The sequence below is a fragment of the Saccopteryx leptura genome, chromosome 3, assembly GCF_036850995.1.
Source record: "Saccopteryx leptura isolate mSacLep1 chromosome 3, mSacLep1_pri_phased_curated, whole genome shotgun sequence".
In the NCBI taxonomy this organism is placed as follows: Eukaryota; Metazoa; Chordata; class Mammalia; order Chiroptera; family Emballonuridae; genus Saccopteryx; species Saccopteryx leptura.
Genome location: NC_089505.1, coordinates 160227638 through 160242830, shown reverse-complemented (window position 1 = coordinate 160242830; position 15193 = coordinate 160227638). Strand labels below are relative to the sequence as shown.

At 35.9% G+C, this 15193-nt stretch overlaps 1 protein-coding gene across 2 annotated transcripts in view; it reads left to right on the top strand.

The window, feature by feature from the left end:
* SYDE2 (synapse defective Rho GTPase homolog 2) overlaps positions 1-13276 on the top strand; it is a 46103-nt gene extending 32827 nt beyond the window's left edge. Inside the window, exons 5-8 of one of the 2 annotated variants that reach the window (XM_066376686.1) lie at positions 488-669; positions 4666-4897; positions 10518-10565; positions 11128-11265. In XM_066376686.1, the coding sequence (XP_066232783.1) occupies positions 488-669; positions 4666-4897; positions 10518-10555 (452 nt within the window). In that variant the 3' untranslated portion in view covers positions 10556-10565; positions 11128-11265. Of the gene's footprint in view, positions 1-487; positions 670-4665; positions 4898-10517; positions 10566-11127 lie in introns of both variants that reach the window. The other variant, XM_066376685.1, reaches the window with a different exon arrangement.
* Positions 13277-15193: the final 1917 nt, after the last annotated feature.

Sequence of the window (15193 nt, the reverse complement as noted above, 5' to 3'; positions counted from 1 at the left end):
CCAAATAGGTATGATAATTGGAAATTATATGTGCATTTTTAGCATGCTATCAAAACAAAGTCAATTAATGAGTTAATTAATAAGAATACCAAATGCTAGAATACTTTCTTGTTTTTATTTAAAATTTTCCCATTGATTTGAGAGTGTATATGTGTGTGTGTGTGTATGTGAGAGAGAGATAGAGAGAGAGAAATGCATTAATTAGCTCATTGTTCTACTTAGTTCCATTTAACTGTGCACTCATTGATTGCTTCTAGTATGTACCTTGACTGGGGATGGAACCCACGACCTTGGTGTGCCAAGACAATGGTTTATCCACTGAGCCACCTGTCCAAGGACATACTTTTAAAAATTATTGCTTTTATTATCTTCAGAATATTAAAAGTTAGCTGTAATAATACTTAAATTAAAACAAATACCACCACAGTGTTTTATTTTATTTTGAAGATCAATTGCCAATTGCCTCTGGTTTGTTTGTTTTCTAAAGGTGTTCTTAAGGATTATTTAAGAGAACTTCCTTCTCCTCTGATAACAAAGCAGCTTTATGAGGCTGTATTAGATGCAATGGCAAAAAATCCCTTGAAAATGTCATCAAGTGGTTGTGAGAATGATCCAAGTGACTCTAAGTACACTGTTGACCTGCTGGATTGCCTGCATGATGTGGAGAAGGTAAGCATAATTGGTATACGTTTTCCTGAAAAGTAGCTAATGAATTATATACTTAGCTCCAGAACTGCAAAACTTTTTAGGTATTTTGACATTTGTGGCACTCATGAGTTTTAGCTCTGCTTTTACTAATGGTTTCTTAAACAGCATAAATCTAGAAACCTCTGCCTGACCAGGCGGTGGTGCAGTGATCGAGCGTCGGACTGGGATGTGGAGGACTGAGGTTCAAGACCCCAAGGTCGCCAGCTTGAGCGCGGGCTCATCTGGCTTGAGCAAAAAGCTCACCAGCTTGGACTCAAGGTCGCTGGCTCGAGCAAGGGGTTACTCGGTCTGCTGAAGGCCTGTGGTCAAGGCACATATGAGAAAGCAATCAATGAACAACTAAGGTGTCACAATGAAAAAATGATGATTGATGCTTCTCATCTCTCTCTGTTCCTGTCTATCCCTCTCTCTGACTCTCTCCTTGTCCCTGTAAAAAAAAAAAAAAATTAGAAACTTTTCTTAAATAGAATAAATTTAGAAAAAATTTTTATTTCCATATATAATTTTAACCCAGGCATAAATATTCTCGTAAGTTTTTAAAGAGTCTTATTATTAAAATAGTATGTTTATTATAGAATAATTGGGAATATACAGAAAAGAAGAATGGAAAATTAAAATGATCAAAACCCAAAGGTTTTGATAATTAACATTTTGGTTTATTTCCTTTTAGTATTTTTAAAATGTGCTGTTTTGGTATACATGGCTTAGCCTGAAGACTTAAGCAACCGCCTCACCAGTGGTGGTGCAGTGGATAGAGCATCTGTCTGGGTCGCTAAGGAACCAGGTTTGAATCCCCGAAGTCATCAGCTTGTGCATGGGGTTGCTGGCTTGAGAGTGGGATCATAGATCCCATGGTTGCTGGCTTGAGCAAGGAGTCACTGGCTCTGCTGGAGCCCCCCCCCCCCCAAGGCACTTATAAGAAATAATCAATGAACTACTAAAGTGCTGCAACTACAAGTTGGAGCTTCTCATTGCTCTCATCTGTCTGTCTGTCTGTCTCTCCCCAAAAAAGACTGAAGCAACCCTCACTACCATTTCCTTTCTACTTACCTCTTCCTGTTAGTTCTATCTCCACAATCTAAATCTTGAAATCAGTATCTTAAGGTGTGCCTGCAGGAGAGAGAGAAGGATGGCTGGGTGTGTCAAACCAGTCTTAACCTAATTTTAGCTATTGTTTTTTAGGACAAAAGGGGAAAACGTGATTGAGCTTGTCCAGATAAGGTTGACTTTGCCTGTATTTTTTATATAGGGTAGAATGGTCAAGAGGTAATGGGCCTGACCTGTGGTAGCATAGTGGATTAAAGCCTCGACCTGGAACACTGAGGTTGTCAGTTTGAAACCCTGGGCTTGCCTGGTTGGGACACATATGGGAGATGATGCTTCCTGCTCCTTCTCACCTCCTGTCTCTCTCTCCTCTCTGAAATGAACAAATAATAAAAAATAAAATAATTAAAATAAAAAAAGAGTTAATGGGTGGGAGGTCCTGGCCAGGTAGCTAGAGCATCATCCCGATATGCCAAGGTTGCGGTACGCAAACAAGAATGAACCAATAGATGCAATAAATAAGTGAAATAACAAATCAGGCTTTCTCTTTCTCCCTCTTTTTCTCTTTGCTGCTCTCCTCTTTCTCAAAGATTTATAAATAAAATTTTTAGCCTGATGCAGTGGATAGAGCATCGGACTGGGATGCGGAGGACCCAGGTTCGAGACCCCGAGGTCACCAGCTTGAGCACGGCTCATCTGGTTTGAGCAAGCTCACCAGCTTGGACCCAAGGTCGCTGGCTTGAGCAAGGGGTTACTCGGTCTGCTGTAGCCCCATGGTCAGTGAACAACTAAGGTGTCACAACGAAAAACTAATGATTGATGCTTCTCATCTCTCTCCGTTCCTGTCTGTCTGTGCCTATCTATCCCTCTCTCTGACTCTCTCCCTGAAAAAAAAATAAATAAATAAAATTAAAAAAATAAAAAGTTAGTGGATAGAAATAGCTTCACTGGTTTACTGTATTCTTTGAACATCCTGTGTTCTGTCCAATTAGATTAGCAATTGCTACTCCTTTTGGTGAGGGGAGAGGAACCAGCTGTTAAGAGGTGAGCAGATACAGAAGGGTGAAGTGAAAGGGTAGAAATATTCCCTCACCAATACAAGGTATAATTGTGTATTATTTTACATGTAAGTGAAGATGCAAGTGTCAGGGGATTTAAATCAAGACTAGATAGCTATTGTGAGTGTAGTAGTCTGTCATGGGAATTTCGGTCTTTCTGGCCCCTAAAACTCATGCTAAAAAGGCTCCATACTATTCCATTGAGTGGACTTGACATAATGTATCACTTTTTTCTTTTGTATAATATTTAGGTTTTGAACCTATATAATTGTTCACAGATTTCTTTTCAGCTAGAAATACTTATTTATATAAGAATCTCAGAGTGAAGTTGCTGATGTAAATGATGTGAGCATTGTAAGGCTCTTAATACATGTTTTAATATTACTTTTCAAAAGGGAGAAAAGAGTTACATTGTTTTGACTCATTTTATTTAATACACAAAATGATTTCTTATTTTCAGTTACACATTTTGGTTTTCTATTGAGATTGAATCTAATATTTTCAACCAATATGCTAGTGTGTGTGTGTGAGAGAAAGAGAGATAGAGAGAGATTTTGATTTTAAAATATCAAATTATAGTCTTCTCCAGCTTTCATTTTCTCTTAATTCCTGCCCTTCATAGCCAAACACTGAAAGAATATTTATTCCAGCTGTCATCACTTTTTACCACTCATTTATTACTCAACACATTGTAATCTGGCTTCCTACCCTATCTCTCTGGATGACTTCTTGCCAAGGTTACTAACGATCTTCCATGACCAAATCTAAGAGTCACTTTTAGTTCCAGAAATGATATGTCATTTAAAAAAATTTTTTTAAATTAAAGTTTTAGTTGGAATTCATTTCTTCAGTACAGTTATGAAGAAGAAATTACACAGCTCATTTTATTTATTAAAGGATTGATTATATGCCACTACTTCAAAAAAAATAATTTCTTTGCATATTTGCTTAAACTTAATGAACCGTTCAACTTCTTGAGCAAATTTCTCTTACTAGACTAGTTTCCTTGAAGATTAAAAAAAAATTTTTTAAATAAGTTTGCTTTAATTTCTAACTACTACTTTTCCCTTTCCATGGTTTGTCTACTGAAAATATTAGTTAAGAATCATATTGGTGTTTTTTCTAATCTAGATCACAGTAGAACCTGACCACGTTCTGAAATGTTTAGCTTTCAAATTAAGCATGGTAATATCCTACCTTTGACTACAGGATTTATTTGTGCTTAAAAATGAATGCTCTTACCCTAATCCCTTTTCCATTACAGCCTTTTTGCTATAGTCATTTTAGAGGACAGAGGAGAAGAAACTGTTGATAGTATATTTACCTAGGTATTCCAGCTGAAACTTGGTATGCATTCATGAACATTTTATAAAGAGTGTATAACCATTTACTGGATTAAATTATGTCGTTGGAACCTAAGGGTGTAACATTTCTATAATAAAATGTTTCAAGTTCCAAACATCCAATTTATAAGCAAATCTTTGAAATAATTCTTATTTTTATTTTTATGAGTTTTTATTTTAAATTTATTGGAGTGGCACTGGTTAATAAAATTATATAGGTTTTGAGTATACAATTCTATAATACATGATTTGCATATTACATTGTGTGTTCACCACCCAAAATCAAATCTTCTGTCACCATATATTTGTGTCCTTTACCCTTTAGTACTCTCCCTCCCACCTGCCCTCTGCTAACCACTACACTATTGTCTGTGTCTGTGAGTTGTTTGTCTTGCTTGTTCACGAACTAACCTTTTAAAAGTCCAGGATGTCTATCTATATTTTCTGCTATAAGTTGTGCCTTTGAATTTTCCCTTGAATAACTATATTAAGTGAAATTTAATTTAATTTAGGCAACCCTAAAGATGTTATTGGATCATTTGAAATTGGTGGCTTCCTATCATGAAGTGAATAAGATGACCTGCCAGAATTTGGCCGTGTGCTTTGGACCAGTATTATTAAGTCAGAGGCAAGAGACTTCCAATCATAACAACAGAGTCTTTACTGACTCAGAAGAACTTGCAAGTGCTTTGGATTTTAAAAAACATATTGAAGTTCTTCATTACTTACTTCAACTCTGGCCAGGTAAATGAGTCTATGGAAGTATTTTTCTCTTTCAATGACAGAGTGTTTGAATTAGCCAATCATTATATATGCCTATATACGATTGAAGAAAATTTTCTCGATTTTGCTTTTTGAAATACTTATGAATTGATGCCTGCCCTTTAGATTTCTTCATTTAAATTTTCTGCTTTTGCTGATAACACTGTAGACATAGATTAATATATACATTTGGATTTGGTCAGATCTGGATTTAAATCTGGCAAATTCCTTAACATCTTAGAGCTTCAGCATCACCATTTGTCATATGGATTTAGTATGTCTGTAGAACTTATAGGAGGAGTAAATAAAAAATTGTGTATGTAAGGTGCTCAGCACTGTTCTTGGCGCATAATAGGTTCGCAATAAATGTTAATGTCTTTACTCTTCTCATTTTTAGTTCAACTGGTATAAAGGAGAATTTTTCTCCTTAAACCACTTCTTCCTGACATCTTTACTGTATTTAGGGTCATTCTTCAAATTATCCAGGCTTGAATTGACAGTTATCTCTAATCTTTTTATCTTCCTTATCCATTCCTTATAAAAGTCAATAACAAAAGGCTGACAGTTATTTTCCTCATATATCTCTTATATAATTGAAGAGCTAAAAGGAATAGGTATTTAATAACCATATTTTTCTCTCCATAAGACGCACCTGGCCATAAGACACAAGACACACCTAGGGTTTTAAGGAGAAAAATAAAAATATATTCTGAACCAAATGATGTGTTAAAATATTTAATAAAATACCGTATTTTTCGCTCCATAAGACGCACGGGCATCTTCCCCTCCACTTTTGGGGGGAAAAAGTGTGTCTTATGGAGCGAAAAATAGGGTAGGTGTCTCATAAAGGGTCCTGTATTTATGTTATCCTGAAGTAACCCCTGCTTCCCTCCCCATATTAGAGTACCTAGGTACCGTGGTTAAAGTGTATTGGCCCTGGAGTCAGGCTTGGATTCAGATTTGGATTTGTGGCACTCACCAGCAGTGTGGGCTCAGGCAAATACCTCAGTTCCCTAAACCTCAGTTAGCTTCTCTGTAAACAGTGCCAGCCTCGGGGTGGTTGTGAAGGTTGAGATAAAGCATCTAAGGCAGTGAATGGAGTATTTAACACAAAGTTAGCCCTCAGTAAATGTGTTTTGTTACTTTTTTATAGACATATCTGAAAATAGATTAAAGTACAAGGCAATGTCTGATTTAGTCTTTTAAAATAAATCTAACTTTTTAAAAAGTGAATTAAAATTAAGCTATTAAAATTTTTCAACTAGTAAATTTAGCAAGTTAAAATTTTTGCTTTTATTTAAGCATAGGCTTCAAAATCATTTCTAATTGGTATTTTAACTGAATTAATATGTATTATTATTTTAAAATCCTGAGTCAGTCTTCTCTGTATAATTGTTATGGTTTCTGTATTTGGTGCCCAATATAAAGACTCACTCGGATTAAAGTTTTGAATTTGTGCCTAACCTGTGGTGACACAGTGGATAAAGCATCGACCTGGAACACTGAGGTCGCCAGTTCAAAACCCTGGGCTTGCCTGGTCAAGGCACATATGGGAGTTGATGCTTCTTGCTCCTCCCTCCTTCACCCTCCCCCTTCTCTCTCCTCACTAAAATAAATAAATAAAAAAAATTTAAAGTTTTGAATGTTTTCTAGCTTTTTCCTAAAATTACTTTAATTCTAATAAGCATCTGGAATTGGGAGAGGAACCCTCTTATTCTAATCACAAACGAAAACTTGCTGCCTGGAGTTTACTATAAGTACCTGAGTTCTTTACCATTAGTTATTTACCAGAGGTTAATGCCATTTCATTATTTTGTAATAGACACCTTAGTTTTGGGTGTAAAAGCAAATTTAAAGTATATTCTTTGTGATAGAAAAAGCAGGTTTCAATTTCAGGTTCAGTGATGGCCTCAAACAACTGACTCCTCCTGTATTAAACCTCATCCCAAAGATTTGTGTTCTTGGGTTTATAAATAACTGCCCCTTTTCTATCATCTTTTATTTTTCTTTAGTTATACTGCCCCAGACAAAGGACAGAACAGGGCAGAGAGATGAAAGAGCAAGTGCCTCTAAATCATTTGCTTTTGGATTGAAGAAGAGGCAGACATCAAGTAGATGTAAAGCAGGCACATCAAGTAGGTGTGAGCCTGAGGACGATAGTGACACAGAGAATGACCCATAGCATATTAATTGGTGAATGCCCCTCTTATGAATTCAGTCGACAGTTTTGGCTCTGCTTGCTGCATATCTTAATTATTTTTCTTTCTGTAATTTCCCCTACTCCAGAGTTAAAAGAGTTGGTTCTACATTTTCTTTTTACATTCTTAACTTTTTGTTTTGTGGAGTTTTATTGTTTGGGGCAAGATTATAACTTGCTTTGAACTTTCCATTTGATAAATCTTGTCTTCAGAGTGCTCAATTAGAACACTAGCTTATTGGCTTTGGAAGGTAAAATAATTCTGCCAACGGTTTTTCAGATTTTTCTCTGCCAAAGCCCTAAGGTTCTTTGGAAGCAGCTTCAGGGCTAGATTGGTAACATGCCTGGGAACATAATGGAAGCACATTTCCCTTTTGACCAAAACAGTCTTATCTTTTCATCTTATTTTAATGTAGTAGTCTTTTACAAAATTGTTGCTTTTTAAAAATAGGTTTGTTGTCTGACCAGGCAGTGGCGCAGTGGATAGAGCGTCGGACTGGGATGTGGAAGACCCAGGTTCAAGACCCCGAGGTCACCAGCTTGAGTGTGGGTTCATCTGGTTTGAGCAAAAGCTCACCAGCTTGGACCAAGGTCGCTGGCTCGAGCAAGGGGTTACTCAGTCTGCTGAAGGCCCACGGTCAAGGCACATATGAGAAAGCAGTCAATGAACAACTAAGGTGTCGCAATGAAAAACTGATGATTGATGCTTCTCATCTCTCTTCGTTCCTGTCTATCTGTCCCTAACTATCCCTCTCTCTGACTCTCTCTGTCTCTGTAAAAAAAAAAAAAAAAAAAAGAAAGGTTTGCTGTTTTAAGGAGAATATTGAAAATTACTGATACGCCACCCTTTTACTTTACAGATGGGAAAATAGCTGTAGAGGGTGTGGCTCCAGACCAGCTGTTTGCTATATCACATTTTCTATGATAACTAGATTTGGGACAGGTCTTTTCTTTGGAAAAGCTATTGGTTTTTTCCCTAACCCCTCCCTTTTTAAAAAAAAAAATTTTCTCGCTAGATGAAGCTTCATGGGGTCAGGGATTTATATTCCCAAATCCTAAGAGTGCTTGGTACTCAAGGGACAATGTGTTCTGTTAAATAAGACAATTATACTGTTGAGAAAAGGCTAATAAAGTGGTGATTAAAGATATAAACCACCCTGGCCGGATAGCTTAGCTGGTTAGAGCATCATCCCAAATCACAGAGGTTGCCGGTTCGATTCCTGCTCAGGGCACATATAGGATCAGATCAATGTTCCTTTCTCTCTCTCCTTCCTTTCTCACTGAATCAATAAAGTAAAAAAAAAAAAAAAAGATATAAACCTGTTGCTAGAAAACAAGATAAGAAAATTAAGTTTCTCTGTACTTATCATTAAGACTTTTCCATCAACCATATAGGCTGCATTTTTTATTTCATTCTATTGAAGGTAGGTCGTCAGCAGTGCTGGGAAAACTAGACTTTTTTGTAGTGGTTCAGATTAGCCCTTTTCTCTGCAGCATTAATAGGAAACCATTTCACCATCAGTGGTTTAAAAAGCCAGTGAGGTTGATTCTTCAGACATTGGATTTTTAGTTTAAAAAATATAAATATCATTATGATCAGTTTCTTAAATATTTTCCAAGAAAATATACAAAAATAATGTTTGACTAGGCACTTGGCTAAACAACTTAGTAAAATCTGGGTTTTGCAGGTGAATGTCAGAAAATACAGGTGCAGTAACACAAGCTCAGACACAGTCAAAAATGTTTTTACTTTGGTTTGTTCACAAAGGTTAGCAGAATACTGTAATGGTTGGCAAATCAACAGGGCATGGCCAGTTGGCTCAGCAGTAGAGCGTCAGCTGTTGTGTGCAAGCCCCAGGCTCAATTCCCGGCCAGGGCACATAGGAGGAGCACCCATCTGCTTCTCCACCCTTCCCCCTCTCCTTTCTCGCTATCTCCCTCTTCCCCTCCTGCAGCCAAAACTCCATTGGAGCAAAGTTGGCCCGGGCGCTGAGGATGGCTCCATGGCCTCAGCCTCAGGTGCTAGAATGGCTCCAGTTGCAATGGAACAACACCCCAGGTGGGCAGAGCATCGCCCCCTGGTGGACATGCTGGGTGGATCCCGGTCTGGTGCATGTGGGAGTCTGTCTCTCTCCCTCTCTGCTTCTCACTTCAGAAAAATACAGAAAAAAAAAAAAAAAGGCAACAGGCATGACACTTAAGCATAAGGACAGAAATAGCACTGAAAATTAAGAGAAAAGCAAGGAGACTTAGTGGAGATAAGAAGCTAGAGGAGGTTCTGGCCGGTTGGCTCTGGTAGAGCATCGGCCTGGCGTGCAGGAGTTCCGGGTTCAATTCCCGGCCAGGGCACACAGGGGAAGCGCCCATCTGCTTCTCCACCCCTCCCCCTCTCCTTCCTCTCTGTGTCTCTCTTCCCCTCTCGCAGCCAAGGATCCATTGTGGCCCGGGCACTGAGGATGGCTCTGTGGCCTCTGCCTCAGGCACTAGAATGGCTCTGGTTGCAACAGAGTGACGCCCCAGATGGGCAGAGCATCGCCCCCTGGTGGGTGTGCCGGGTGGATCCCGGTTGGGCGCATGCGGGAGTCTGTCTGACTGCCTCCCTGTTTCCAACTTCAGAAAAATACAAAAAAAAAAAAAAAAAAGCTAGAAGAGAAAAAGCATAAATAATTAAACTGGAAAAATTTAGATATTGTCTTTGCAATTACATCAGTTATTGGCACAGGACATTCTTTATATTGTTATTAAAGCTGAATTTAAAGTAAAAATATCAGACCTTTATTTTCTAGAAAATGTTTGATCAAGAGCTTTTAGTGATTTGTAATGATATACAATAACCATAATAAAATGCAAATAAACAAAAGTGTTAAAAAACATCTATACAGTTATCAAGTTAAAATCTAGGTAAAAAATTGTGATCTCTGAAATATGCTATATCAAAGTCTGGGAAACTAGAACCATATGTATGTTTGTATTTTTTTATTATTTTGTACAATAGGAAAAAAGCATTCAGTGTATGTTGGGGAGAGTGTCAAGTTGCTGCATTTTCACTGATGATGTGCTCCCTTTATCTTAGAGAAATATAAATGGAGAGGTACTTATTAACAGAGAATAAACAAGCAGAAAGAGAGAAGTATTATGGACAGGTTTTAATAGCTATGCCTCAATCTTTAATATAAATTCGTTTTGTATACCAGAAGAGCCTTAGACAGATGTTTTGTTCAATATACACAAAAGAGTAGATGGTGAAGCGTTGGTTTGTTACAAAAGAATGTGTGTCTCTGGTAATCTGAATAGACAGAACTATGCATATTCTTAGCAGAAATTAATCTTAATATGAGGAATGTTATTTGAGATTGTTAGATACCTCACCAGACTGGGAAAATAAAATATCTGTACTATTTTCAGGCAATAAACGAAGACTATTAGTAGCTAATGCTGTATAATCCAACTCAGGTAACCAGTGGTCAAGTATAGTATCCATGCCTTTTATCAAAGTGAAATTTGGGCTGCTTGGTAAAGTAAATTATGACACTGCTGCTAATAGAATTGCAAAAAACCCCACAAAGGTCAGCACTTTTTGACTGAGCACTTTAGCTGCTTTTGCCTCATTTAGATGTTTGCAGACATAGGAACTTTTTGTTTTGTTTTACTAGTACATCAACATGCCTTGCCTGCCTTTTGCTGTAGCTTTTAATTTAGAAGAAGCTACCAGCTTAGCTACTGTTTGAATTATGGCCAAGTGATAACCAGAAATTAATCAACATGGGAAATTTGATTTGTTTGGGAATGTTACGATATAGCATGAATCAGCACCACTGTACAGTCTACTAGCTTCTGTCCCTAATCTTGGTTATGTCTGGTGATAGAAAAAATAATTATGGAATGCTTTCTTTGATAGTGTGCATGTTTTTGTTTTAATGCATGTTCATAGTTAATGAATGGCTTATCTTTAGCTCTATTTTTTAAAGGCTGGTTGGATTACTATCAACAAAGCAAATTTATTGTTTGTTTCTAGTGCAACATTTAACCGTCAAAGAATCAACAGAGCAGAAGTCTTCTCTTAATTATTTGAGGAAGAAGAAGGAACGACCTCACTTGTTAAATCTGAGTGGCACTGATTCAGCAAGAGTACTTAGGCCACGGCAAACTAGGTTAGACAGCCCACTTAGCAATCGTTATGCAGGAGACTGGAGCAGCTGCGGAGAAGACTACTTTGTAAATGCCAAAGAAAATTTCAGTGATGTGGATTATGATGATGTTCCTTCAGAAGATGGAGACAATTGCAGCAAAATGTATGGACCTGATATAATGATTAAACAGCCAATTCCCTTGTCCAAGGAGTGCACATTTCAGACATATTTGACAATGCAGACAATTGAGTCTACAGTGGATCGAAAAGTCAATCTCAGAGATCTACAAGAAAGTATTGATACATTGATTGGAAATCTGGAGCGTGAGCTCAACAAAAACAAGCTTAGTATGAGTGTTTGAGATAGTTTTTATTTGGTTTTTCATGTTTTAAAGTTTCAAATCTTTCTTACTTTCTCACAGTGATGTTTTTATTTTTTTATTCTTGAAGCCTTTAGTTAATTTCTAATAAGTTAATGCCATTCAATTAAAAACACTATTCACCAATATAATTTTTACTTATTGCATTAGAAAATTTTACTTGGGGTAAAGATAACTTGAACTTCTTGGATATAATTTAATAAGTCTTGCCGATTCTGTGGAGATAACTTTAAATGCACTTACAAGGTTCAGATAAGTTATTGGCCCCTCAAGACTTTTGTACTTTACAGGATCGGCTCTTCGGTGGTTGAAGCAGATGTTCCCTTTGGAGCAGGCATCACAGCTGCTCAGTTGGGTTTGCAGTGTGAGTCTGTGTACACTGCAATATCATTTGACCACATTTCATTTGCAATGCAAATGCTGCTATAAGAAAGCCTTTGTAGAAATAAAAGTAAAATTATACAAATAGTAATGTATTTTCTAGTAATGGTCAGTAATTATTTAAGCTTACAAAAATTAAATATTTTTATAATCTTGAAAATATGTATATATTTATAGATACTAGAATGAGGGGAGAGATTGGTTACAGAATCAAATGTATCTTTAAAATATATATGTCATGAGGCCAAAATCATTAGCTTAAAAATGCTGTTTTCAGGGAAAAAATATTTAAGTTAAAAGAAGTGTTGCATAGAAAAACATGAACCAAAACGCTAGACACACCTGGATAAAAATAATAGACTTTTTTTGATTTACAGAAAGTCACAATATCACCAGTGAGAAGTCAGTCATCTTTAAATTGAAATCCTCTAACTTAAAGGATTGAGTGCCCAGATTCCTACACTGGTGACTTAGATTATAAAAATCTTCACCTATTCTATACATTTTTAAGTTCTGCTTTTTTTTAAAAAAAAAGTAATTATGTGTAAAACGTATTTATTTGTAGTAGTATGTTTATAACATTGACTTTATAATTACCTTCATTTGTTTCTAAAGAAATCTTGCCAGCACACTACATGTTAACTGATTTTAAAAAATTAACTTATTTTAACTAATTATACCTACAGGGTATTCATTATAGCAATCACAGCAGTGTTTGAAAATGTACATTTAGAAGCCTTTTTAAAAATTAGGATGTATTTTTAAAAACTTTCATACCTACAAACTGTATAACGTTATAAATAAAATTTGAATTGCCAACTTAAAGATGTAGCAGCCCTGAAAAAACCTGACTTCTTGATGTTTTTCTAAATATTAAAGTATTTAACTTTCTATGCAATATACATTGGTAAACAGAACACCTTTTAATTTAATCTGAATACTCAATTGTTTTTTAAAAACTCAGATAAATAAATATTTTTATGTGAAATTTTTAGTTGTTAAGCTTTGTGTAGCAATCCAGAAGAATACCAAAAGAATATGTGACAGGTACATATATTGAGTGAGCAGTCAAAGAAATGTACTTTAAATAATTTGTAGAGACTGTCTCAGTCTTCTCCTTGTTTCCTATATCATGTATGTTGTATGAGCTGCGTAAGTTGTTCCAGACTGTAAAAGTTTTATTAAAATATTATAATCTTGGTGTCATGCTGTCGTAATGATTTTAAGGATCTCTTATTTTAATGTCATTCTTTTTAAACAAACATGTTAAAGTATTGGACCATCATGTTTTTTTAAATAAATATTGTATAATGACTTTTTTTTTCCATAATTGAATTTTCCAGAATCTGGTATATTTTAAGGGCCACTTTTATTATATTATTTTGGGTGGGAATGGTTCTAAAATTAATCTCTGTCATTTTAAAAAGAAAGTGCTAACTTTTTTGATGTCTAAATTACTGAGACATAACTATAAGCCTCTTTAATCAACTTTTGCGATATTCGGTAATGCTTAGTAAGTTTATGCCTTTATTTTAAGTAGACTTTTAGTTCAAATCCTTTTTGAGTTTTTATACATGCTTTTTATAATCTCCAGGGACCTTCCTATGGTGGAAGCCTGCCAGTCCTAATGTTTTTTAGGATTAAAAGCAATTAAATTCAGTGCTTGTACCTGAATAAAAAATTTAAATAATTCAGGTAAATAAAAAATAAAAAGTAAAAGTGCTCCTCTCTTCCATATACACCAACCCCACTTCTCAGAGGTAGCAACCACTTTTAAAAAAATTAAATTTATTGAAGTAACATTGGTTAATAACATTATATACCATTCAGGTGTACAACTTCTTTATTCTTTAAGGTACTACTACTTCCGTCACTTGAGGATTATTGCTGCTGTTCCTTGACTTACCATTTAAGCCAGGGGTCCCCAAACTTTTTACACAGGGGGCCAGTTCACTGTCCCTCAGACCGTTGGAGGGCCGGACTATAAAAAAAAACTATGAACAAATCCCTATGCACACTGCACATATCTTAATTTAAAGTAAAAAAACAAAACGGGAACAAATACAATATTTAAAATAAAGAACAAGTAAATTTAAATCAACAAACTGACCAGTATTTCAATGGGAACTATGCTCCTCTCACTGACCACCAATGAAAGAGGTGCCCCTTCCAGAAGTGCAGCGGGGGCCAGATAAATGGCCTCAAGGGGCCCCATGCGGCCTGCGGGCCCTAGTTTGGGGACGCCTGATTTAAGCAGTATGTGTTGATTATCCATGATGATTGACAAGCAATTTATGTCATTTCATTTCTATGTCATTTCATTTCTTCTCCCCATTTTCTGTTTTTAGGTCTTTTGGTTTCCTTTATAATGTTAACGAGTAATGTTTATTTCTTGAGCCATCAGTTTTAAACATATCTCTTGACTCCCTGCTATTGTGGAAACGACCAACCATATACTTTCTTTTCAACTTACTACTACCCTTTACCATCTAACTTCTCTAAGTTATACTGTTGGTTTATATAATCAGTGTTAATAGATGTGTTTTATTTTGGGGAACTATAATTGACTGGTTTTTTTCTTTATATGTTGATTCTAAAAACTGCAAAGCAATAACTAGCAGTTATGTGCTAGATTATGCAAAAGTATTCTCAGGTAAACCAGGTGATTGTGTTTCCAACATATCCCATCTCGTATCCTAAGTGTATGGTGATTTAAGTAGAATATTCTATGCTAAAGGTCAAATGGATCATTTCATCTTATAGCCATCAATTTCTCTAAATCATACTATGTTATTTCCTTCATAATTGGGACATGGCTTTTGCAGATTTTTATTTTTTTTCTGGAGTAATTGCTTTTTTTTTAGACAGAGGAAAACTGCTTTCTTCACTATAACACTTATTTTATCATACTGTTGAATTACCAAGTGTGTTCAGAGTGCTTTTATCTCTCATCCTGGGATTTCTCAAGTATATATATTTTTATCTTTATTTATTGTACTTTGACAGAAGAAAAATTTCTTCTTCACTTATAACCCTGATATTTTAAGCTTTTGAATCGACTTTATCAAATGTGGACAAAGTGATTTTTAGCTATCATCCTGGTATATATTTTCTTTGCATCCCTATGTTGTGTTTTGTTGTTCTTGTTTCGTGTCACATTCTTTAATTTTTTGTTTGTTTGTTGCTGAAAT